The sequence below is a fragment of the Salmo trutta genome, chromosome 30, assembly GCF_901001165.1.
Source record: "Salmo trutta chromosome 30, fSalTru1.1, whole genome shotgun sequence".
Taxonomy (NCBI): domain Eukaryota; kingdom Metazoa; phylum Chordata; class Actinopteri; order Salmoniformes; family Salmonidae; genus Salmo; species Salmo trutta.
This window is the reverse complement of record NC_042986.1, coordinates 20,248,868-20,275,701: the sequence shown is the minus strand read 5'-3', so window position 1 is coordinate 20,275,701 and position 26,834 is coordinate 20,248,868. Positions and strand designations below refer to the sequence as shown.

At 42.1% G+C, this 26,834-nt stretch overlaps 1 protein-coding gene across 2 annotated transcripts in view; it reads right to left on the bottom strand.

The window, feature by feature from the left end:
• LOC115168183 (guanine nucleotide-binding protein G(I)/G(S)/G(T) subunit beta-1-like) overlaps positions 1 to 26,834 on the bottom strand; it is a 66,130-nt gene that overhangs the window by 16,186 nt on the left and 23,110 nt on the right. The window contains exons 1-6 of one of the 2 annotated variants that reach the window (XM_029723213.1): positions 11,212 to 11,362; positions 10,248 to 10,354; positions 6,146 to 6,184; positions 5,567 to 5,673; positions 1,027 to 1,090; positions 308 to 470 (exon numbers count right to left, since the gene is read on the bottom strand). In XM_029723213.1, coding sequence (XP_029579073.1) covers positions 308 to 470; positions 1,027 to 1,090; positions 5,567 to 5,673; positions 6,146 to 6,184; positions 10,248 to 10,304 — 430 coding nt within the window. In that variant the 5' untranslated portion in view covers positions 10,305 to 10,354; positions 11,212 to 11,362. Of the gene's footprint in view, positions 1 to 307; positions 471 to 1,026; positions 1,091 to 5,566; positions 5,674 to 6,145; positions 6,185 to 10,247; positions 10,355 to 11,211; positions 11,363 to 26,834 lie in introns of those variants that run through there. The other variant, XM_029723211.1, reaches the window with a different exon arrangement.

Genomic DNA, 26,834 nt, shown 5'->3' with positions numbered 1-26,834 from the left:
AGTTTTAAGGACATTACATCAAAGTTGGATCAGCCTGTAGTGTGGTTTTCCACTTTAATTTTGAGTGTGACTCCAAATCCAGACCTCCATGGGTTGATAAATTTGATTTCCATTGATTATTTTTGTGTGATTTTGTTGTCAGCACATTCAACTATGTAAAGAAAAAAGTATTTAATAAGATTATTTATTTCATTCAGATCTAGGATGTGTTGTTTAAGTGTTCCCTTTATTTTTTTGAGCAGTATATATACACACATACATATACACACTGTGGTAGCCTTGTGGCCACTAGGGATGACTATCGTACCTGTGTGTCCGGCCAGCTCACGGCTGACACGCACGTTGCCCTCGCGGGTCTTGAGGTTGTAGATGGAGCAGATGTTGTCCAGGCCTCCACAGGCAACGTAGTTCCCAGAGGGCGCGTAAGCGCACGTCATCACCCAGGAGGAGCGCAGCGGGATGGCGTGGACCTGAGGGAGACCAGGTGGGTGAGGGAGGCAGAGTTAGAGAGGGAACATGGCTCCGGGTCTGATTGATTCCCGCATGGACCACATTTACTAGGTAGCCAAGCTTATATCATACACTACATGGCCCGAAGTATGTGGTCACCTGCTCGAACATCAAAATGATTGGCATTAATATGGAGCTGCTATAACAGCCTCCACTCTTCTGTGAAGGCTTTCCACTAGATGTTGGAACATTGCTGCGAGGACTTGCTTCCATTCAGCCACAAGAGCAATAGTGAGGTCGGCCACTGATGTTGAGAGATTAGGCCTGGCACGCAGTGGGCTTTCTAATTCACCCCAAAGTTGTTTGATGAAATAGCCGAATCCACTAATTTGAAGGAGTGTCCACATACTTTTGTATATATAGCACATGTCACATATACTGGATATCCTATGTCACAGTCATAAAACAAAATGGTGGAAAATTTCTATTTTTTTTTGTCTTTAGGCTAAAAAGAAAATGCACTCAAATGTGAAAGCTTCTTTTTGATTCTTCAAGATGTGGCCAGGCCAGCCTTACCTTGTTTGTGGTGTAGCTATCCCAAATAATGAGTTTACCATCCTGGGAGGCACTGACTAAAAGCCTATGGGGCAAAAGGAGAGCAATGATTAAACCAGTGATAAATGAAACCTTAAGAACACACACACACACACACACACGACTGGTTCCCCCTATGAACATAGGGTGGAACCATGTGTTGCATTTTCGTGGCGGTGGTGGTTTCCAGGTGCTTTTATGGCCGGGGAGCATCTTGCTGCTATCTGGCCGAATCAAAACAGAGTCGCCACAGAAGCCAGCATCCGATGGAGAGGTTGGGGCACACTGGATCCCTCTGGACCTGCTCAGCTTATGCAAATCCTATCTACCTGAGACGCACAGTCTAATAAACACATGCTAACACAGACATGCTAATGCACACACACGTTAACGCATACTAACACACCCACCACTGTACTTTACAACATCCCCATCATCCCTATCATAATAGGACATGGCAACTTTGTAAACAATTCATTTTGACCCGGCACTTATTTGCTGAAATCTGGGATGTTGCCTGGCTGTTAAAAAAGGGACAGGCGGCTATTTGAGAGACTGCATTTAATGGAAGTTATACAGTGTATAAATGTATTAACGCCCTATATTATGGATGTGGTGGGTGTCAAAATGCAAGAGGGTTAAACAAGAGAAAGCTGCTAGCTTTAGCTCTGGCAGTAATTAGAGTCATACACTTCCTGTCTATGTGGTTTGAAATCATGTGCTGTTAGTGGAGGCTGATGAAACACTTCGGTGTTTGCCTCAGAGAAATCCCTCTTACACCTTATGTAACAGCGACAACACAGCCTTCGTGAGCTTCAGGTACACTTGCCTTACAACTCTTGCACACTAAACTGTTGATTGCTTGAACTGGAGTGTCAAAGTAGCACGTTTGGGGGAAAAAATTATGTTCATGTCTTAAATAATTAAACCGGGCTCGTGTGGATTTATTTTTTGCTTTTGGGAGGGTTGTGAAAAAGACACTTGGTGGAATGTTGACTTTGAACCAAATTGTGTGTGTCAGTGTCCACTCTGTTTCTCCAGAGAGTGAGTAAAATGCTTAACGGAGATTGCGGCGCATTACCAAACTTTTTAAACACGCCTGCAATAAAGCAGGAGTGGAATACATTAACTAGCTCTCTTCTGCTAGCTTAGCGCCGCTCCGTTCACTTGCATTTACTTATTACACATTGGCATTTGGATTACTTCTGCTTTTCCATTAGGCTACCGAACCTCGACGCAGATGGAGGCATTCCAAGTGACTGTTGAGGCCTTGTTGTGAATGAAAAACAACCAGATAGAATCAGAGATGTACCTTGTTGACAGCGTTTGACAAATACTAAATATTGTCTGCTGCGTTGCACAACCTGAAAAGGCAGCAGTTAAAACTCACGCTGTCCAAGATAATCCTGGTAGTAAGTAACTGGAAATGTGGCTGAGATGGTTTGGTGATTGACAGACTCTCATTGAGGGTCATCATTGAGGGGGTTGGGTTAGAGACTGGGACGCCCTCTTTTGAAGGCGTTCCTCTTCACTAAGTCTATGGTTCATAAATCTGTGGTGTAAACCTGAAGGAGTCCTGGGCTCATATTCATAAACCCTCTCAGAGTAGGAGTGCTGACTTAGGATCAGTTTGGCCTTTTCAGACCAATGAAACGTACAATGAAAACAATAACAGACATATTGACTTGATCCTAGATCAGCACTCCCACTCTGACAAACACATTGGGCACAATTCAGACTTAGGAAATGTACGCCTTTGCTACGCACTTCTCAGTAGTTCGTATTCAGACTTACCTTATGTAGGTGTGTAACAGGTTTTACAGGCATGGTTCCCTTGTGCGTGCTGAATAAATGTAATTAAAACTCTGAAAACCCTCCCACTTGCTGGCCAACAGATTTTCTCTTGGAGTTTGCATTGAATAGAGTTTTCAGTACATTTATCTTAAAGGAAAACTCCACCCAAAAACTATATTTTGGTATTTGTTTCATTAGTCCATTGTTGACATAGTCCCAAATGTTTTGCTTGTCAGCACTCAAGTTTAAAGATACTATATGTAACTTTCAAAATACAGAAATCATCCCCGTATGATGCATTTTGAAATCATCCCTGTACGATTTCTGTATTTTGAAAGTTACACATTACTTCTTACTAGTAATACATTTGTTTTAGAAACATTATAAAGCTTGCTCATCTGTTTTTTCTGTGTTTTGTTGGTGTAATTTTAGAGGGGGGAAAATATTTTGGCTGGAAAAAACATTGAGTGGCTGGTAGATTTTTAAAACTACCTGCCACAAATGGGAAAGTGCATCAAAACAAAAAGGTTATGCCCTGCCTAATATGATCCACTATTGTTAGCGACCCTCAGGAACAACTACACGGACATCACAGAGGAAAGGTAAAGACTATAAATCGAAGGAAACGAACACGAAAGTGACAGTTATAAATGCATGTGGGTATTACTGACGGTGGCTCCCCATAGGTCTACATGACCATGTTATGATTTTCAGTTTGATTCCATATGACTGATTTCACATTCATCTATAGGGATCATAAGGTAAAATCTAAAATAATTGCTGTGTGTATTTACAATTACGTTCTAACAGACTACTTAGCTAGCTCTTATCAATTTATAAATTACAGTGCATGGAGATTATCAGAAAAAATTAAGTAGACGCACTTTAAACTGAGAACCACAGGTTCGCGTGACCTTATTCATGGTTCTCACGCGTAAAGGTGGTAGAATTATTAGGGCATTTAGTCAAGGTCAGATTACGGTGTATCTGTCAACACACCTCCACCCCAAATGAATAGCAGGTGAATAGCATACTATTCTCATGCATAAGTTCAAGGTCAGAATACGCAATGAGAGAAAAATGCATAAAAAGGGAATTAGGTTCCATTTACGCACGCATAATGTGAGTTGGAACTCCCCCCTTTATAAACTGAGTCAATTAAATGAGAGCCACAGGGCACGGGGCTATAAATAGCAGTGGGAGGAACACTGTGCAGAAATAGCACCCGACTCCGGGTCAATACTTCTTTTCATTATGCCTTCTCTTTGGACAGCTGCACTTCGCTACAGGTAGACTAATTAGATTATTTAACCCACCAAAGCAAAGACAACCATTAGGGCTGGCACAATTACCGTATAACCGTTTAACTGACGGTTATGGATGAAAACCGCTCTGAAAATAAAGTGAACTGTAAAAAAATATATAATTGTGTGTGTGTGTGTGTGTGTAACAAACAGCCAACTGGGCATTTGTGAGGTTGAGTCCGTTTATGCCATAACGGACTCTTAAACAACGGGAAACTTTTCTTTGTTACTCTGTTGCCTGAGCAATGCCCCCGACAATGCAGCAGCAGCACACAGAACGAGAATGAATAGAAAGGTCAGGGTACCTCTAACTCTGGCAATTTCACTGGTAAACTCATGGGTTCACACGCAATGGCTGCCTGGTATTGTGACGCAATACTTTTCATGGTAATGTAGAATGTTAATTTCAATGATGTGGGTCATGCAATGGATAGTTTTTTTTTTGCAATGTCAGTTAAATCAACAAATCACAGCACATATTTTACTTCCTGCTTTGCTCCTATGGGTACACTTGCAATGACCGCCAGTCCATCCATTATGCCATCATTGACTTGAATGAGGATTCCCGTTCTATTCATTATTTCTCTATGGCAGCACATGCAGTCAGGAGCAGAGGAGAAAATGTGCGTACATTTTTATTTTTTGCTATTCTAACTGTTATTACGGTGATTTACCATCATCCAAAATTACATGACAGTCACAGCCATAATACATGTTAACATGAAATGGACGGGTGACTGATGGGGACTAAATCTTTTAATAATTTTTCTGTTGCATCATTGTGAGCTCACCAGTTAAGAATGGTCTATTCTTTTAATTAGGGTGGGGCGATAAAAAGGAATCGGAGCAACAAAGTGAGATGACAAAGCAGTTTGGTGTGTGTGGGGTGTGGCATCTCTGTGGCGCGAAGCGGCACACCTGCGGTATAGTAATTAGTTGGCTGGTTACTGAGGTGAGGTGAAAGCTGCAGGACTGGGCTGGGGGCTCCTAGGATGCCCCCCTATGCTCAGGAACACGGGAATCACCAGCACTGACTGGCACTCAAGGAAGAGCAGCCAGCAACACCACAAACAAAGGACGACTCCATTTTGAATGTTTTCCCTACCCGCATATCCCACCCCTTACACACACACAATGATACCGGCACAAAGACAGTACACATGCGACACAAACATAGAAGCGCACACAAAAACACTCCTGTGACCATATTCACACACAAAAACACGTGCAAGTTAACTATTTTCCACAAACACACACCATTACAGAATTTCTTTTGGGGGAGTAGCCATCTTGGAATAATTTTATACAGGAAAACTACACAAGACAATTTATACACAGAGAACAACTTTTATGGTCACTTTCTAGATTTTTTGGGGGGAGGGAGATTAACTAAATAATGACAGAAAGTGGCTAAATAAGATTACCTCGAGTCAGTGCCCCAGTGCATGGCATAGATTTTTGCCAGATGCCCCCTCAGTGTCCGTCTAGTGCGCATCTGAATTCGGCCAATTGGGTCGATGTTTGCTGTGATCTGAAGGGAAGGGGAAAACGATCAATGACCATGACACAATAGGCTGTGTATCTCCATGGGAAATGAGGATGCCCTTTACTAGGTTCTCTACTGTGAAACCAATGCCTTTCCTTACCAGCTCCCATGATGTTACATTTACAGAAGTATAGAGTGGGTGCTGCTGCTTCCAGGATTTGTTGGCTAGATGACACATATAGAGCCTAGCAAGAGCAGCCTCTATTCTAGTGAGCCATCTCTCCTGCTAGTTATGCTCAGCCTTTGAGCTGTGGACTCATTGAACCCCAGTGCATATCGCCTATCGCAATTTAACCATTACTCAGCTTTGACAACACGTTTAACATGACCCGTCACCTGTATCCTTTTTAATGAGGTCGACTTCAGTGGTTCAACATCCCTCCCATCCCTGTGTCTCAACTGCACTCTAAGGGATCTGTGTGTGTTTCAGAGTGGTGAAGGCGGAAAGGGGTCTTACCTGAGACAGGGTAGCATCCGCACACACTTTCCTGGCATCCTGGAGGTAAAAGAAAAAAAAGTTCAATTTCATTTTCAAAGAAAGAAAATAAAGTCTTAATTCTATCCCACATAAACGCTTTTGATAACGTAATATCTCAAAGAAATCCACATAAATTAATCGAAGCGGTGAGCCAATAATTTCTGCGATCACGGAGACAATTACCATTCCCACTGACCGGATAAACACTACCACTTACTAACACTACACGACCAAAAGGATGTGGCCACCTGCTCGATGAATATCTCAATCCAAAATCGTTGGCATTAATATGGAGTTGGTCCCCCCTTTGACGCAATAACATTCTCCACTGTTCTGGGAAGGCTTTCCACTAGATGTTGGAACATTGCTGCGGGGACTAGCTTCCATTCAGCCACAAGAGCATTAGCGAGGTTCGAGCGATTAGGCCTGGCTTGCAGTGGGCGTTCTAATATCACCCCAAAGTTGTTTGATGGGGTTGAAGTCAGGGCTCTGTGCAGGCCAGTCAGGTTCTTCACACTGATCGACAAACCATTTCTGTATGCACCTCGCTTGGTGCACGGGGGCAATGTCATGCTGAAACAGGAAAGGGCCTTCCCTAAACTGTTGCCACAAAGTTGGAAGCACAGAATCATCTAGAATGTAATTTTATGCTATAGTGTTAAGCTTTCCGTTCACTGAAACTAAGGGGCCTAGCCCAAACCATGAAAAACAGCCCCAAACCATTATTCCTCCTCCACCAAACTTTACAGTTGGTACTATGCAGTCGGGCAGGTAGCGTTCTCCTGGCAGTTGCCAAACCCTGATTTGTCCGTTGGACTGCCAGATGGTGAAGTGTGATTCATCATGGCAGAAAACGTGTTTCTCCTGCCCCAGAGTCCAATGGCGGCGAGCTTTACACCACTTCAGCCGACGCTTGGCATTGCGCATGGTGATCTCAGGATGGTGTGCGGCTGCTCAGCCATGAAAACGAATTTCATGAAACGCCTGACAGTTATTGTGCTGACGTTGCTTCCAGAGGCAGTTTGGAACTCTGTAGTGAGTGTTGCAACCGAGGGAAGATGTTTTATGCGCTACGTGCTAGCACTCAACGGTCCCGTGAGCTTGTGTGGCCTACCACTTCGGCTGAGCAGTTGTTGCTCCTTGAGAGTTTCACTTCACAATAACAGCACTTACAGTTGCCCGGGGAAGCTCTAGCAGGGCAGACATTTGACGAACCGACTTGTTGGAAAGGTGGAACCCTTTCGGTACCGCGTTGAAAGTCACTGAGCTCTTCAGTAAGGCCATTCTACTGCCAATGTTAGTCTATGGAGATTGCATGGCTGTGTGTTCAAATTTACACACCTGTCAGCAACGGGTATGTCCACATACTTTTGAATATACAGTGTCTTCGGTAAGTATTCAGACCCCTTGACTTTTTCCACATTTTGTTAGGTTACATCCTTATTCTTACATGGATCATTTTTTTATTTATTTCAGTAATCTACACGGTACCCCATAATAACAGAGCGAAAACAGGATTAGATTTTTATTTAAAAACAAACTATTTACCTAACTATTCAGACCCTTTGCTATGAGACTTGAAATTGAGCTCAGTTGCATCCTGTTTCCCATTGATCATCCTTGAGATGTTTCTACAACTTGGAAGTACACCAGTGGTAAATTCAATTGATGGGACATGATTTGGAAAGGCACACACCTGTCTATAGAAGGTCCCACAGCTGACAGTGCATGTCAGAGCAAAACCCAAACCATTAGGTCGAAGAAACCTGGCACCATCCCTACGGTGAAGCATGGTGGGGGCAGCATCATGCTGTGGGGACGTTCTCCGTTCAACCTGACAGAGCTTGAGAGGATCTGCAGAGAAGAATGGGAGAAACTCCCCAAATACATGTGTGCCAAGCTTGTAGCATCATACCAAAGAAGACTCGATGGTGTAATCGCTGCCAAAGGTACTTCAACAAAGTACTGAGTAAAGGGTCTGAAAACGGATGTAAATGTGAAGTTAATATACATTTTGCACAAATGAGTAAAAACCTGTTTTGCTTTGTCATTATGGGGTATTGTGTGTAGATTGATGAGGGGGGAAAAAACAATTGAATCAATTTTAGAATAAGGCTGTAATCTAAAAAAAGTGGAACACGGTCAAGGTATATTGTACCTCTAACTCCACCTATTTAGGCTCAGTTTTGACTGATCCCAGTACCCATTTAATATACCCTTATCAATCATAAATCTTGTCTGTTCCCTAAACCATTTCCTTTCAAGTCAAGATAAATGTGAACGGTCAGAGTATTGTGCCAATAGATGTGCTAGTTGCTCAACCCATATGACACAAACTCAGCACGCTAAACCTATATAGACAAACTGTTTTAATCATTGCAGTAGCACACTGACACAAAAAAAAAAAAAAAAAATCAAGCTATACACATTCTACAAAACATTAAGATCACCTTCCTAATATTGAGTTGCATGCACCCCTCCCCCCTTCTGACCTCCGAACAGCCTCAATTTGTCGGGGTACGGACTATACAAGGTGTCAAAAGCGTTCGTTCCACAGGGATGCTGGCCCATGTTGACTCCAGAGTTGTCCTTCTTGATACACACAAGAAACTGCTGAGAGTGCAAAACCCAGCAGCGTTGCAGTTCGACACAAACCGGTGTGCCTGGCTCCTACTGTACTACCATACCCCGTTCAAAGGCACTTCAATCTTTTGTCATGCCCATTCCCCCTCTGAATGGCACACATACACAATCCATGTATCAATTGTATCCAGGCTTAAAAATCCTTCTTTAACCTGTCTCCTCCACTTCATCTACACTGACTGAAGTGAATTTAACAAGTGACATCAATAAGGGATCATAGCTTCCACCTGGTCATTCTGTCATGGAAAGAGCAGGTGTTCATGTTTTGGACACACTAGCCAGCTAAAGACTACATATTTCAAGCAATTACATGATTCATGAGACACACAAAACAGAACAGCACCTCAAGGATACAAACATGCAACACTTGAACAGACCACACTCAAACATTTACACAAATCTCACTAACATACTTTACATTCCTCCAACTTGTTCGACAAACTCACTGTTAAATCTACCCACAGCACACTACCCAAATCTAGCTATACACACACACACACACACACACACACACACACACACACACACACACACACACGCTGAATCTGTGTTTGCATTGTTGTATCCTTGAATCATAGTGGGATAAGGAAAAAGGCAGGGAGGTAAGAGCTCAGCCAAACATACTACAGCCTCAAACACAGCTCTAACTAAATTAGTATTCTAATTCCTTATTCTTTGATCAAACATGCATAGTGCTGTCATCACTCAGTATGGAAGGTGGGGCCAATCGCATGAGAAAAGCAAGGAAGGTGGGGCACTAGGCCCTGTGAGTGTAACTTTATGTTCATTCGGCTGAATTAGGATACAGTATGAAAACGATGCGAGTTTGACTGTTCCTGCACCAAAACTCCAGACTTCTTCCTTCATAGGTTGTTCAACACCTTCATTTTAAGTAGGAAGCCAATTTGTTTACAGCACTTTTATTTTCCATGAATGATCAGGCATATTTCCTCAAGTCTCTCTTGCCCCTTTGCAGCAGACATAGTGAGCAATATGATTGGACCATGGAACCGCAATAAAACCACAGTACTGAATCGCAATACATATAAAATCGTAAGAGTCGCAATATATATCTTATTATAATTTCCAGCCCTAATCAAAACTGACAACTTATCACAAATTAAACTGTTCTCACTTTTGCCATCCAGCTTGCTACTACTATCTTGTAGAGAGATTTCACAGCAGCTAGCGAGTTATGAGAGAATTGGCTGTGACTAAAATAGGTGCAGGAGTACGTTATAGTTTGAAGTTCAAAGCATTTTAAAGTGCTAAAATTTTAATCGTAATGTTCAACTGAGAACAATGTTTTTGTTAGACTTTCAGTACAGCTGTGTGAATTGTAGTTCCCTCTAGTGGTGCCATGTATAATCACTGCACAGACATTCCCCAATGCATTTATGAGAAGAAAGCAGGGAGAGGACGATTGTGGAGGACATACTCTGATCTGGTTCTTGAGCTGCTCGGCCTCCTGGCGTAGCTGGTCCAGTTCGCTCATTTTCCTCTGCTAATGGGGTGCCTCGCTCCGCCGCCGGGACTCCTGCTGATCTGAGGGGCAAGAAAGAGGGACAAGCTCAACACCTTGGTCACACACCGTTTCTCCTATTAGCAATTAGCGGTACTCACCAGACCAGGGTTCAAACTGTATTTGATAAAGTCCTAAAAAGTACAAACCCAGCCCAATTCCAGGCAAACTCATGCTCTATGAACCCATGTCTGGTACACACAGGCAGCTCAATAAACAGCTGTTACAGGGGCACTAACAAGGCCATCAGCTCAAAGTGATGGTCTAAATCCCTGAGACAGGCTCAATATGCTTGAGACGCAATTCCTGAAACAGCAAGGACAAGCTCAGGGCAACTAGGGTTGAATGTTCCAGAGACCATGCTATGGTAAGCTGCTATTTCTAAATGGTAGCCTTTAGATGTTCAAGCTAATACCTTAGTGCTGTGAAAGATACATGAACACTGTTTCAGTTTCTCCTAACATCTAAGAAAATAACTGCTGAGAAGAAATTGTTCACCATTTGGACTCAGCATACACTAGCTTCAGTAAAATACACAGCAAAGCATATTCCTGCTCAGAATCACAACATCCCTCTGAAAGATCCATAAGGCGCACACAAACTCACTGTGAATCACAGAATCCCAACCCTTTCTAGAGAACCCAAGATGTGTCCTTGCCAGCCTGAAACAGTTACCTAGCAACAGGATTCTGCAGCTAGTTTGTGCTAAAGATCACGTATTTCTTATTATTATGCAAAATCTCTCGCCCTCTCTATACACTGGCCAACCCGAGGCAAACATCTGGCACTTGGCGGCTGGTAGCCATTCCTGGACAACTGAGGCTAAATTAAAATCCATTGGCGGAAATCCATTCAGTCTGCGAAACCCTTGAGAACATACCCCTCCTTTGGCTTGCCGAACGGAGAGAGTGCTGGAGCGTGAAACGAGAGGAGCCGAGTAGGTTCTGTGAGTTAGTTCTAGCCCAGAAGTGCTCAGGTGAGAAGGGTAGGCACTAGTGCAGCTCTCAGATGCTCTGGCCCTGGTCAGTGGGCTCAGAACTTTCCTTCCAATGTCATCCCTGTAATCCTGGGACACAGTTGATTCAGCTCCTCCAGCCAAATCCGGTTAAGACAAAACCTGCTGATGATCCTAAAAGCAGTGGCTATCCCGCTGACCCCAATCCTTTGGTCAACGGGCTTATCCCTGACAAATTCTCTGGAGAAAGAACAGGAAATACAAAAACAAACATATAGGCTACTTAGTGTAGTGATAAATGCTACAAGTTGAAAGTTCTGCATATTGACTGTCTGGGTTGAAGATCATTATTGGCTGATGGAGACTGCTAAGCACTAATGCTACCACGAGCACTATGCAACAATGCTCATCTTACATTTCTACCAAACGATTCAGAAAAATAAACAGCCCATTGTCAATATCAACCAGTTGCCATTGATTTTTACAAGACAAATTGTGGTCTTTTGTGTTCGTACATTAACAGGCTTCCGTCTTTACGAGTCATAGGATTGACTACGATATGGGTAAATGAATTCAGCCAATGGAGGAAATTGCTGACAATCTTCAATGTACGTAGGTAATAGATATAAAGTAGAGCATTTCTTTAAACTTTTGTGCCAACCATTACATCCACCTTTGTCATTAACAACTCACAGTTAAAGAAACACTTGGCCTACTAATATCCACATTTCTGAATTGTATGTAGACCAGGGGTACTCAAATTCTATTTGAGAAGGTCCGGTCACAAACGTCCTAGGTGGTAAAGGTCCGGATAGATATTTTAATTCATCGGTGTTGTAACAAACTCCCACCATGCGACCCAAGCAAGAACAACCCTTTTAGGGGGGGGGGGCCTGCATTGACCCAATTCTAGGTCCGGATCTGGACTGCGTTCTGCCTATTGAGTATGGCTGATGTAGACTATCACAGTTGTACAAAACATTTACCATTCTGTCTGGATTTTCCTTACCTCCCTTCCGCTCTGTCTTTTCTATACAGGTTGTGGGTCCTAAGAGCTTGGAGACCTTCTGAATGACAAGACCTTTTCCTTCAAACACCTGACACATCTCATCAGCTACCTGCCACCTGATTGGCCCGTGGGGCTAACTATGTCTGATTCTAAGCAATGCGACTTAGCCCCCTAATCTTGTTGATAAAAATGTGTCATGGTAATATCTCTAATTCTTCTTGTCTTTTCCCTGACGAGAGCCTTGGTGTCAGAGCCAGTTAGCAGGACACGCGTGTGGCCTTTTCACAGAACCAAAGCTATACAGACATGGACCTCCAAACTCTACATAAAAACCTGTCGCTATTTTAACTAAATACACTTACAAGAAAAAGTGGAAGTGAGTAGAAAGGCCTACTGTGAGTATTCTAAACTACAGGATGCCTTGAATAGGCTTAGGGATGTCTAGGCTGTATTAATTGGACCATATTGGATGCTGGTGGACAAAATAAGTTTGTAAATCCTCTTACAATAGTCCATTAAATGCAAACAAATGGGCGTTAATATTCAAATTGAGATGGAATAAATACCAGCAAAATTGGTCAAACTGACAGCAATTAACCCAACCATGGTGGCAGAAATGAGTGGGGCTCTATAAATGTTGGCAGAAGTGGAATTGGGGGGGGGGGGGCAGCTGGGGGAGTATACCTTGGTGATGTGTGATATTTCTTTGTGGGGGAGCTCTATGATGGTGGCAGAAGTCTGATTCAGAATAGGGTTGGGCGGTATCCAGATTTTCATACAGTAATACCGCTTCTATACCATACTGGGGTATACAGTATTACCCCCAAAACATTTTGGCGCACAAAACAATTAAGGCAACAGGGATCTTGATCCAGAAGGGGATTGCTGTAACCAAGAAACTTATCCACTTAGCTAGCAAACCAAATGCATAGCTGGAGGCCTGAGCTAGATTTGACATCTTAAATGTCTTATAGTTATACTTAACTTATAGTTAGTTATAAGCAGTAAGCACAGAACATATCAACGCAACCCGAGCGAGGCAGGGGTGCCCCCAACCCCAAAATAATATATTATTATTTTTGGTACTGAAAAACAACGTAGGTATTTCAAAATACCCCAGTATATCGCCCACGCCTAATTCAGGAGGGGATTTTTCTGTTCCGGTGGTGGGAGTGTGTTGAAACATCTGGCAGCCCCACTGATAGTGTGTGTCTACACTGCTGCCTTCACTCTTAGCCGGCTATTTTTAGAGGTGGAGGACGAGGGAAGCAGACTTCACATTTTCCAGCCAGTCCTATCGGTTCCATCATCTCAAGCACACGCAGTGACAAGGGGAGAGGGAAGTGAAATTAGACTCTGCACCAGAGCTTTAAAGGCATTTCTTCCTATAAAGCAAAACATTTAGTTCTGTATCAAGCCCTGACTTCACACTGTACGGCCATTTGACATAGGGAAGCCTAAAAACCTTAAACCGTTGAGGAATGCCTTAATTTTCAAAAGCATCTAGTAGCAATTGATTACTTCCCATAGTATAACAGCTATAGATTTGATGAGAGTAAAAGTAAATAACAGACATTATTAGGCCTCCTTTTCAATCACATTATTGTCTCAGAGACAAAGCAGTCAAATGAATTGCTTCTTTCAGAACCCAATTCCTCCTACCCCCGATATGTATGTTAACATTATTCATATTAACAATACCATTAAAACAGACCTGATTTATTCTAAATGGAAAAAGACAACTAACGAATCAGAACCCGGACACATGAAAAGGTGGCAGGTATTGTTGGGCCAGTAACCAAAAGGCCACAGGTTCGAATCCCGAGCGGATGAGGTGAAAAAATCTGCCGATGTGCCCTTGAGCAAGGCACTTAAACCTAAATGCCCTTGTAAGTCGCTCTGGATAAGAGTGTCTGCTAAAATAACGTAAATGTAAAAACAAGTAGACGCGACTCAACATGAATTGACGTGGGAGGTTGGTGGGTTATTGTGGTGTAAACCGAGGGAAGCTCCTCCCCATGGCATGAGGTCGAGGACTGAGGCAGGCTGGGCGGGTAAGCAAGGAGATGTTCTAGTGCACAGGAAGATACAGGGAAGGGAGGTGAAGGACAGAGACAGATTAACCTAATGAGAGTGAACAAGCAGAGGACGATTGGGAGGAGAGCTGCTAATTAACCCCTTGGTGAAGGGGAACAGGGTGTGGTAACCTTCAAGGCATTAAGAGCCTGGTGGAGCAGACGCACACACCCAGTCACCTTGCTGCTGCTGGGAGCCTCTTAAGTTAGCAGCCTAAGAGATCGGTGATACTACACACGAGCCACACAGTGTCCATTCCCTTAACCCAAAACCAACCATGACATAACTCCGTTTGCCTTGCGGTCATTGACTCCAAAGTTCATCATAGCATACATCATTTATAAGAGACTATAAACATTGAGTGAACCAAGTGCTCATAAAAAAGTTACGGACATAGCCAATGGTTTCTATGGGCTGTTGATCATTTCAGTGAATTTCAATTTCAGAGTTTGAAAGCTTTGCGCCCACCTTGTATGGATCAAGTCAAGACATGGCTGTCCAAAAATATTTTCTCTTGTTGAGTTAATCGCATGGTTCTCTAATTAATTACCATTAATTGCATTTTCATAAAAAATATTATACATTGGTTGTAGTTAATTTTTATTGTCAGGGAACAAAAACTGTATTCTAAGAAAATAAAATTAGCTAGGTCTGATATAAAATATCATAGCTACAAATATTAGATATAGCCTACGCTACTTCTTATCCATGTTTTTCAACAAACTAGAATTGGTTCTGCTCTGGTTAAAATCATTGTAGGAAATGTTTGCTGAATCTAGACATTCAGCCATGCCACTCTAAACATTCTTGTTTGGTTAGCTAGCCAACATTAGCATACCCGGCTAGCTACTTCTGTGCAAATTGTATTACTGTTACCTAAAGAAAAGCATGAGAAAGTGTTTATGTTTGAACTTTCTATAAGTTTCCCTTCAAAGTTGCTCATAACTGTGCGCATATTGGATGGTTTCAACACCAACAGAGACAGACTGCTCTACAGCTGGTGAGACCACAGAGAGTGCCCGGTGTTGCGCTCAAAAGGGTGCGGAAGCACAGACACTTGGGTGAAAAAAATGTAAGTTGAAAAAATGAACTGCGTAAAAAGGTAACTATAATCAACACGTTAACCTTTTTTATTTAACCTTTATTTAACTAGGCAAGTCAGTTAAGAACATATTCTTATTTACAATGACGACCTACACCAGCCAAACCCGGACGACGCTGGGCCAATGGTGCGCTGCCCTATGGGACTCACAATCACATCCGGTTGTGATACAGCCTGGATTCGAACCAGGGTGTCTGTAGTGACACCTCCAACACTGAGATGCAGTGCCTTACGACTGCTGTGCCACTCGGGAGCCCCCAAATCCAGAGTAACCTCCCCTTTCATGTAAGGAGGTCATGACCATCATGCTTTTAGGGAAAGATGATAATTTTGTATTAAACTTAGTTTGACCAATTCCAGTCCCCTTGCTTAGGGGGTTCAGGGTCCTCCCCAGGATAATTTTTATGTAGAAGGACTGAGAAGCTCAGTTATGGTGACTTTTAAAAGGACATTCTACAAAAAAATGAAATGCTGACACCAAACAATTTCCACCTCTGGAAAAAAGCCCATGTTGGTAAAAGTCTGAAATGATTTACATATTTTAATGTACCTTCTCCGTTTCCGCAATCTGGTTCAAGAGCTGTCATGGGTGCACCTCAGCCACGCTCAAGGTCCTAAACGATATCATAACCGCCATCGATAAGAGACGATACTGTGCAGCTGTATTCATCGACCTGACCAAGGCTTTCGACTTTGTCAATCACCACATTCTTATTTGCAGACTCAACAGCCTTGGTTGCTCAAATGACTGCCTTGCCTAGTTCACCAACTACTTCTCAGATAGAGTTCAGTGTGTCAAATCAGAGGGTCTGTTGTCCACACCTCTGGCAGTCTCTGGGGGTGCCACAGGGTTCAATTCTCTGGCCTACTCTTTTCTCTGAATATGATGTCGCTCTTGCTGCTGGTGATTCTCTGAGCCACCTCTACACAGACGACACCATTCTGTATACTTCTGGCCCTTCTTTCGACACTGTTAACTAACCTCCAAATGAGCTTCAATGCCATAGAACTCTCCTTCCATGGCCTCCAACTGCTCTTAAATGCTAGTAAAACTAAATGCATGCTCTTCAACTGATTGCTGCCCGCACCCGCCCGCCCAGCATCACTACTCTAGACGGCTCTGACTTAAAATATGTGGACAACTACAAATACATAGGTGTCTGGCTAGACTGTAAACTCTCCTTCCAGACTCACATTAAGCATCTACAATCCAAAATTAAATCTAGAATCGGCTTCCTACTTCGCAAAGCTTCCTTCACTCATGCTGCCAAACATACCCTCGTAAAACTGACCATCCTACCGATCCTTGACTTCGGCGATGTCATTTACAAAATAGCCTCCAACACTCTACTCAGTAAATTGGATGCAGTCTATCACAGTGCCTACTGTTTTGTCACCAAAGCCCCATATACTACCCACCAATGCGACCTGTATGCTCTCGTTGGCTGGCCCTCGCTTCATATTCGTCGCCAAAACCACTGGCTCCAGGTCATCTATAAGTCTTTGCTAGGTAAAGCCCCGCCTTATCTCAGCTCACTGGTCACCATAGCACGCACTCCAGCAGGTATATTTCACTGGTCACCCCCAAAGCCAATTCCCCCTTTGGCCGCCTTTCCTTCCAGTTCTCTGCTGCCAATGACTGGGACAAATTGCAACAAAAAAAAAACATATAAATAAAAAATTAAAAAACACTGAAGCTGGAGACTCATATCTCTCTCACTAACTTTAAGCATCAGTTGTCAGAGCAGCTCAGAGATCACTGCACCTGTACATAGCCCTACCTCATCCCCATACTGTTAATTTATTTTTGCACCCCAGTATCTCTACTTGCACATTCATCTTCTGCACATCTATCACTCCAGTGTTAAATTGCTAAATTGTAATTATTTCACCACTATGGCCTATTTATTGCCTTACCGCCCTAATCTTACCTCATTTACACACACTGTATATAGACTTTTTCTATTGTGTTATTGACTATGTTTGTTTATTCCATGTGTAACTCTGTTGTTTGTCTCGCATTGCTTTGCTTCATATTGGACAGGTCGCAGTTGTAAATGAGAACTTGTTCTCAACTAGCCTACCTGGTTAAATAATTATTTTTTTAAGTAAAAAAAATAAAAAAAAATAAAAAATAAAAATAATAATAATAATATATAATACACCATGCAAGGCTGTAGACTAAGTTAATCCACTGGTGGCACAAACATTTTCAGTTGATGGCACCAGCACATGATTTGGTCGCACAAATTCTTCGCTTCTGCCCGGCGATAATGACTTGACCCGTGTCCCATAATGTACTTGCATTCCATACAGAACCAGGCTAATAATGATTAGCCATCTTTTAAACGAGCATGCCCTTGCAGGGCTTGACATTCAGGTAAAATTGGCAGTGGCATACAAATGAAAAGAATATTGGCCAGGGAAAGCGGATGAGTGTTCTTTAAATTTGTGGGCTGAGCAAATAGCCTTTAGGCTATAACGGAGCTGGGCGAATCGACCATCACAGCATTTTTTACATATTTTTATTTTTAAATTTGACGGTATAATGGTATTTTATGTTTTGAAATACAAAAGTTCCAAAATGTGCTTTTTGAGTAGTGCGTGACCCTAGGGTGGCCACACAAATTCTAAGTGATTTCAATGGGTCTTTGACTGTTTTATACTGTTCAATTAAACCAAAAATACTTGTCACACATTTTCATAAATTTCTGCAATCATTTGAGATAATTTCCACACTGCCACTTACGTTTGCACGATATGGGAAAAGAATTTAGGCCTTATTTTTAACCAAAAGTTAAGAGCAAAACCCTCAGGTGAACTGTTAGAATCATGGAAACAATGATTATTCTAATTCTATCATTGGAACATAATTGCGGACACTTTCAAAAGTGTTGTTTGACATGACCACTAATGAAAATGTTATTGTAACTGGGTAGGAACCAAAGTGTGGATAAGTGTTTTCTAGGGGACTATAATCTTTAGCTAAATTGAATGTTCTCTTAGCTACTTCATGTAGCTAACAGTCATGCTTCCCGTATTCCTATTTGATTTAGAAGATACTGTTGCACAAACATGCTGATTTAGGTCTCCATCATCACTGGTATTATCAGGCTGTACAGCTAATTACATTTGCTCTGACTAACTAGTGATTAGCATTAGCAGCTAACAAGATTTAGGTCCAACTTGCTAAGAAAAGACATACTAATAGTGTAATATTAGAATGCAAGTGGATTTATATTAAGAAGTGAAAACAGCATTGTTGTCATTAACATTGTTGCATATGCTGCATTGTCCATGCAGACTGAACGCAAGTGTGTCGTGGTAGAAGAACCACAAATGCTCTCATTGAGTTACAGGGGGCAGGGCTAGGTCTGTGTGGAAAGAGGCACAAGAGAGAGAGATGACTCAAGTAGTGAACTATAAAAATGGATGTTACACATGGCGTATCACATTTAACAAACCAAACATTCAAATAGTGTTATAGAAGGTAAAGTAAAAACCGGTCCTTGTATCAATACCGGTATATCATACATTACAGTATACCGCCAGGCACCACCCTCCATACACAAATAATAATTACATTTTAACTTGACAATATCATATATGAATTGTTTAGAGGGGGGGGGGGGGCACTTTACTTTAATAGAAACCCTACAAAAACATGATATTCTAAGCCCACAACAATACTTAAACTACAGCAGGAGACCACTTGAGGTCAGAGAATAAATAAATCATAATTTGGAGGGGGTAGTTGCCCTTTAAATTGTGCGCCTAGCAATAGACTTGTGTTTGGCTAGCTGTGTTTTTTTTAGGCTTTGGCGGTATACCGGGGTATATGGATAAAGCCACAGGATGATTTTTCAATACCGTTGAACCCATTTATTTGAAGTCTAATACATTTGAATATTTGTAGATACTTGAAGTAAATACCTGTGCAATAAGTTAGGAGATAAAAGAACATTGTGTTCTTCATTTCACCAGTCACAATATGAAGCTTACGGTTGTCCCCAGTCACGCTGTGTTTGTTTACAAGCAAACAACCACGAGAGACCAGAGCTGTGTGAGTCACCCACTGTCGAGCAGCATGTGCCAGGTTATCTAATTACAGTATGGAATTCACAACTAAATGTTTGCCAGCTAGTTATCTTATAACTATTAAGTTCACTGTCTAAAATGTGCTAAATGCTCTGCAGTTTGGTTCGCTAAATAAGTAGCTAGTTAGCTATCTAGCTAAGTGGTTAGCTTCTACCAAAATCAAGCATTTGCTTGGTAACAACAGAGGGTCACCTCCTGGATCAAGAGCTTTGCTGGCTAATATTATTTTGTGCCTGCAGCAAACTGAGTAGAATTTGAGTTACTTGTATAGTTTAGGTCAGAAACTGTACAAAATGTTCGGAATGCGCTCGTTAGGATTTCATCCGCATTCCGCATTCAATTTGTGCACTAGGTAATAAAGCAGATTGCGTCTATCATTTCACCCAGTAGATGTTTACCCAACCGTGGGATGGACAGACTGTTCCAACACTCGGGACTCTGACTCTATTGGTTACACGGACTCTTGGCCTCCCTATCTAACCACCTTTCACCGGCTTTGTATTCATGTTACCTGATGAAATTGCTCTATATGATCTTGCTGCCATTAACGCACATTCAAATGTCAAATCAACACTGCAGAGCTCTCCCTGTCCTATGCCGTGCATTGATTATATTACGTTTGATGATATTTGGAAATGTGCATGTACACCCTGGCCCATCTACTGTTGCTAGCCCCAATTCTGATTTGTGCTCTGATATTTGCTCTCATAAAAGCCTGGGTTTTCTGCATGTTAACACTAGAAGCTTATTACCTAAATGGGTCAATTGAAAGTGTGGGTTCACAGCTCCAATCCAGATGTGTTGGTCATTACTGAGACGTGGTTAAGAAAGAGTGTTTTGAATACTGATGTTAACCTTTCTGGTTATAACCTTTTTCGGCAAGACAGATCTTCCAAAGGTGGGGGAGTGGCAATCTTTACCAAGGATCTCCTTCAGTGCTTAGTTGTCTCCACCAAGTCTGTCCCCAAACAATTTGATTTGCTTGTTTTAAGCATTAAACTTTCAAACAGCTCTTTGTTGACTGTTGCTGGGTGTTACCATCCCTCCATCAGCACCGGCCTGTACCCTACCTAAGCGCTCTCCTGGTCCCTTACAGTAAGTCTGAATTCGTCCTGCTAGGTGACAAACTTGGACATGCTTAAACCACCTGACCAAGTCCTAAAGCAATGGGACTCCCTAAATATTTCTCAGATTATTACCAATCCCGCAAGGTTCGACTCCAAACACCTAGAAAAGGCTAACTCCTCGATGTTATCCTCACAAATAATTCTGGAAGGTCTGTCTGGTGTTTTCTGTAATGACCTTAGTGATCACTGTTTTACAGCCTGTGTTCGTAATGGCTGCTCAGGAAACGACCTGTACTGATTTGTCAGACGCTTGCTAAAAAACTTTAATGAGCAAGCCTTCATGACCTGGCCTCTGTAAATTGGTAAAGAATCAGCTTGATCCCCTCTGTTGAAGACGCTTGGACCTTCTTTTTTGATATTTTCAGTCATATTGTTAACCAACACGCCCTCATAAAGAAAATTATAATTAAAAACAGGTTTAGCCCCTGGTTCGACCGTGATCTTGCAGAGTTACTCCAGCTCAAGAGTTGCATTTGGCGAAGTGCTCGGCACACACACTCAGACTGACTGCCCTTCTCCCCACAGGTGTGATTACTACCTATGAGTGTTTAGCGCTTGAGGTAGTCACCTCGTACAAGTACTTGGGAGTATGGTTAGACGGTACACTGTCCTTCTCTCAGCACATATTCAGCTGCAGGCTGAAGTTAAATCTAGACTTGGTTTCCTCTGTCGTAGTCGCTCCTCTTTCACCCCAGCTGCTGAACTAACACTGATTCAGATGACCATCCTACCCATGCTAGATTACGGAGACGTAATTTATAGATCGGCAGGTAAGGGTGCTCTCGAGCGGCTAGATGTTCTTTACCATTTCGGCCATCAGATTTGCCACCAATGCTCCTTATAGGACACATCACTGCCCTCTATACTCCTCTGTAAACTGGTCATCTCTGTATACCTGTAGCAAGATGCACTCGTTGATGCTTATTTATAAAACCCTCTTAGGCCCCACTCCCCCCATCTGAGATATCTACTGCAGCCCCCATCCAACACCCATTCTTCCAGTCACATTCTGTTAACTTCTTATGGATGGTGTCAGTATTGAGTAGCTTGGATGACTGACATGCCCAGAGTAAACTGCCTGCTACTCACTCCCAGAAACTAAGATATGCATATTACTAGTAGATTTGGATAGAAAACACTGAAGTTTCTAAAACTGTTTGAATGATGTCTGTGAGTATAACAGAACTCATATGGCAGGCAAAAACCTGAGAAAAAATCCAAACAGGAAGTGGTTTGTAGTTTTTCAAGTGATTGCCTATCCAAACTACATTGTCTGTGGGGTCATTTTGCACTTCCTAAGGCTTCCTCTAGAGCCTTGTTTAAGGCTTCTACCGTGAAGTGAGGATGAATAAGAGCTCCTGGAGACAGAACACTGCCAGCAGGGCATGAGGCTCAGCCATGCGCGCTCACGTGAGAGGTAGCTCAGTTCCATTGCATTTCTGAAGACAAAGGATTTCTCCAGTTGAAACTTTATTGCAGATTTACGATAAAAACATCCTAAAGATTGATTCTATACATCGTTTGACATGTTTCTACGAACTTTAATGGGATTTTTTGAGTTTGTCTGACCTCCCGAGTCGTGAATTTGGATTTGTGAACTGAAGGCGCTAACAAAAAGTAGGTATTTGGACATAAAGGATGGACTTTATCCAACAAAACAAACATTTATTGTTGAACTGGGATTCCTGGGAGTGCATTCTGATGAAGATCAAAGGTAAGTGAATATTTATAATGCTATTTCTGACTATTGTTGACTCCAACATGGCGGATATATTGTATGGCATGTTTTTGTGTCTGAGCGCCGTACTCAGATTATTGCTTTTTCGGTAAAGCTTTTTTGAAATCTGACACAGCGGTTGCATTAAGGAGAAGTTTCTCAAGTTCCATGTATAATAACTGTATTTTCATCAACATTGATGATGAGAATTTCTGTAAATTGATGTGGCTCTCTGCAAAATCACCGGATGTTTTGGAGGCAAAAGATTACTGAACATAACGCGCCAATGTAAACTGAGATTTTTGGATATAAATATGAACTTTATCGAACAAAACATACATGTATTGTGTAACATGAAGTCATATGAGTGTCATCTGATGAAGATCAAAGGCTAGTGATTAATTTTCATCTCTATTTCTGCTTTTTGTGACTCCTCTCTTTGGCTGGAAAATGGCTGTGTTTTTTTTGTGTGTGTAGGCGCTGACCTAACAATCATATGGTTTGCTTTCGCCGTAAAGCCTTTTTGAAATCAGACACTGTGGCTGGATTAACAAGAAGTAAAGCTTTAAAATGGTGTATAATACTTGTATGTGTGAGATTTGAATTATGAGATTTGTTGTTTTTAATTTGGCGCTCTGCTATTCCACATACCCCAGAGAGGTTAAAGGTCCTCAAGCACACAAATCCCTGGGTCGCTCGTCTTTTCAGTTCGCTGCAGCTAGCAACTGTAACGAGCTGCAACAAACACTCAAACTGGACAGTTCTCTCTCAATCTCTTCATTCAAACTCAATCATAGACACTCTTACTGACAGTTGTGGCTGTTTTGCATGATGTATTGTCTACCTTCTTGCCCTTTGTGCTGTTGTGTGCCCAAAAATGTTTGTAACATATTGTATTGCTGCCATGCTATGTTGTAGTCTTCGGTCTCTCTTTATGTAGTGTTGTCTCTCATCGTGACGTGTATTTTGTCCTACATTTTCATTTATTTTTCATCCCGGTCACTATCCCTGCAGGAGGCCTTTTGGTAGGCCATCATTGTAGGTAAGAATTTATTCTTAACTTTTCATGTTCAAAATTGTGCACTCTCCTCAAACAATAGCATGGTATTATTTCACTGTAAACGCTACTGAAAATTGGACAGTGCAGTTCGATTAACAAGAATTTAAGCTTTCTGCCAATATCAGATGTCTATGTCCTGGGAAATTCTTGTTACTTACTACCTCATGCTAATCGCATTAGCCTACGTTAGCTCAACCGTCCCGTGGAAGGGACACCGATCCCAAATCGTTTTTATGTGAGCTAATCAAGTTACACTTGTTTGAAATAAATTCACTACTGTTTGCCAGCTATACAGTGCATTCGGAAAGAATTCAGACCCCTTCACATTTTCCACAGTTACATTACAGCCTTATTCTAAAATGGATTACATTTGTAATTTCTTCAATCTACACACAATTCCCCATAATGATAAAGTGAAAACAGGTTTTTAGAAATGTTTGCAAATGTATTACAAATAAACGAAAATACCTTATTTACGCAAGTATTCAGACCCTTTGCTATGAGACTCAAAATTGAGCTCAGATGTATCCTGTTTCCATTGAGATGTTTCTACAACTTGATTGGAATCCACCTGTGGTAAATTCAACTGATTGGACATGATTTGGAAAAGCACACTTGTCTATAAGGTCCAACAGTTGACAGTGCATGTAAGAGCAAAAACCCAGCCAAAAACGTCCGTAGAGGTCCAACTGGGAAAGGGTACCAAAACAATTCTGCAGCATTGAAGGTGCCCAAGAACACAGTGGCCTCCATCATTCTTAAAAGGAAGAAGTTTGGAACCACCAAGACTCTTACTAGAACTGGCCGCCTGGCCAAACTGAGCAATCTGAGGAGAAGGGCCTTGGTCAGGGAGGTGACCAAGAACCTGATGGTCACTCTCAGATGGGAGAACCTTCCAGAAGGACAACCATCTCTGTAGCACTCCATGGCCAGACGGTAGTGTACCACAATCCTTTGACACACAACGCAGGTACAGTAACATGACAATAGCGACAATAGATAACATTTCAGACAATTAAACAAAGTGCCACATCAGGTTTTTACCCTTTGACAGAATTCTGCTCATGCGTAAAATGTTCTGTATTTTTCCCGTCAACAAAAGTTGCTGATTGACGTGTGGTTTCTATATTTTTGAATGGTACTGTTTTATTTCTATTAATTGTCTGGTATGTCACAGTATAATAAACTTTAAAGTATTTTTTTAGGAGAGAATGGTCTGAGCGCAGAAGCTCGAGATCATTGGATTGATATTACTAGGCAACCAGAACTAGACTTTAGTTTCAAGGGGCCACATTACATTATGTCTGAAAAGCGTAATCGATACAGGCTACCTGAAGCCTACTGTAATCATTTCATGAGGCAAAAACAAAGAGTAGGCTACCCCGTGCTCGCAAGACAGTGTCATGAATAGATAGGATATTCTAGACGCAACAGACCAAACACACACTTTTATCATTAACAAAGAGACAGAGCAGGCAGGCTAGCGTTCGGGAGAGGGGCAGAAGCGTGCTCATATGTTTTGGTAATCTGCATCTTGCCAAGTCTTGCAAATTCACCAAGTAACCTAAAGTTTGCCTCTTACTTTCTGGTTTTATTTGAACTACACATCTTCCAAGCCTTTACAGCCTACCGGCTATAACACAGAAAATATGTTTTGTGATAACTGAATTGGGATTTTAATTAAGTGGCGAGAAAAAATTTGGTTAGGGATTTTCTGAATGTTAAGGATCACAACTTTGTTTAAACGTTGACACACCTACTTCCTAATATTGATTTGCACCCCCTTATGCCCTCAGAACAGCCTCAACTCATCGGGCATGGACTCTACAAGATGTCAAAAGCGTTCCACAGGGATGCTGGCAAATGTTGACTCCTACAGTTCTGTCAAGTTGGCTGGATGTCCTTTGGGTGGTGGACCATTCCTGATACAGACGGGAAATGGTTGAGCGTGAAAAACCCAGCAGCGTTGCAGTTCTTGAAACAAACCTGTGCGCCTGGCAACTACAGGGGCCTGCGAAGGTATTCACCCCCTTAGAATTTTTCCTATTTTGTTGCCTTACAACCTGGAATTAAACTGATTTTGGGGGGTTTGTATCATTTAATTTACACAACATGCCAACCACTTTGAAGATGCAAAATATTTTTCATTGTGAAACAAGAAATTACAAAAAAACTGAACTTGAGTGTGCATAACTATTCACCCCCCCAAAGTCAATACTTTGTAGAGCCACCTTTTGCAGTAATTACAGTTGCAAGTCTTGAGGTATGTCTCTATAAGCTTGGCACATCCAGCCACTGGGATTATTGCCCATTCTTCAAGGCAAAACTGCTCCAGCTCCAAGTTGGATGGGTTCCGCTGGTGTAGAGCAATCTTTAAGTGATACCACAGATTCTCAATTGGATTGTGGCCTGGGCCATTCCAAAACATTTAAATGTTTCCCCTTAAAGCACCCGAGTGTTGCTTTAGCAGTATGCTTCGGGTCATTGTCCTGCTAGAAGGTGAACCTCCGTCCCAGTCAAATCTCTGGAAGACTGAAACAGGTTTCCCTCAAGAATTTCCCTGTATTTAGCACCATCCATCATTCCTTAAAAATTCTGACCAGTTTCCCAGTTCCTGCAAATGAAAAACATACCCACAGCATGATGCTGCCACCACCATTCTTCCTTGTTGATGGTATTCTCGGGGTGATGAGAGGTGTTGGGTTTGCGCCAGACATGGCATTTTCCTCGATGGCCAAAAAGCTCAATGTTAGTCTCATCTGACCAGAGTACCTTCTTCCATATGTTTGGGGAGTCTCCCACATGCCTTTTGGCAAACACCAAACGAGTTTGCTTTTTTTTTTATTTAAGCAATGTTTTTTTTTCTGGCCACTCTTCCGTAAAGCCCAGCTCTGTGGAGTGTACGGCTTAAAGTGGTTCTATGGACAGATACTCCAATCTCCGCTGTGGAGCTTTGAAGCTTCTTTAGGATTTTCTTTGTTGCCTCTGATTAATGACCTCCTTGCCTGGTCTGTGAGTTTTGGTGGGTGGCCCTCTCTTGGCAGGTTTGTTGTGGTGCCAAATTTTTTACATTTATTAAATAATGAATTTAAAATGGTGCTCCGTGGGATGTTCAAAGATTCTGATTTAAAAAAAAAGTATAACCCAACCCTTATCTGTACTTCACAACTTTGTCCCTGGCCTGTTTGGAGAGAATCCCCTTTCCGATTGTTTGGGGCATCCTGAAAAAAAGCTTGTCCGGAGAAGACAAGGTGAGCGCTACCATCAGTCCTGTGTCATGCCAACAGTAAAGCATCCTGAAACCATTCATGTGTGGGGTTGCTTCTCAGCCAAGGGAGTGGGCTCACTCACAATTTTGC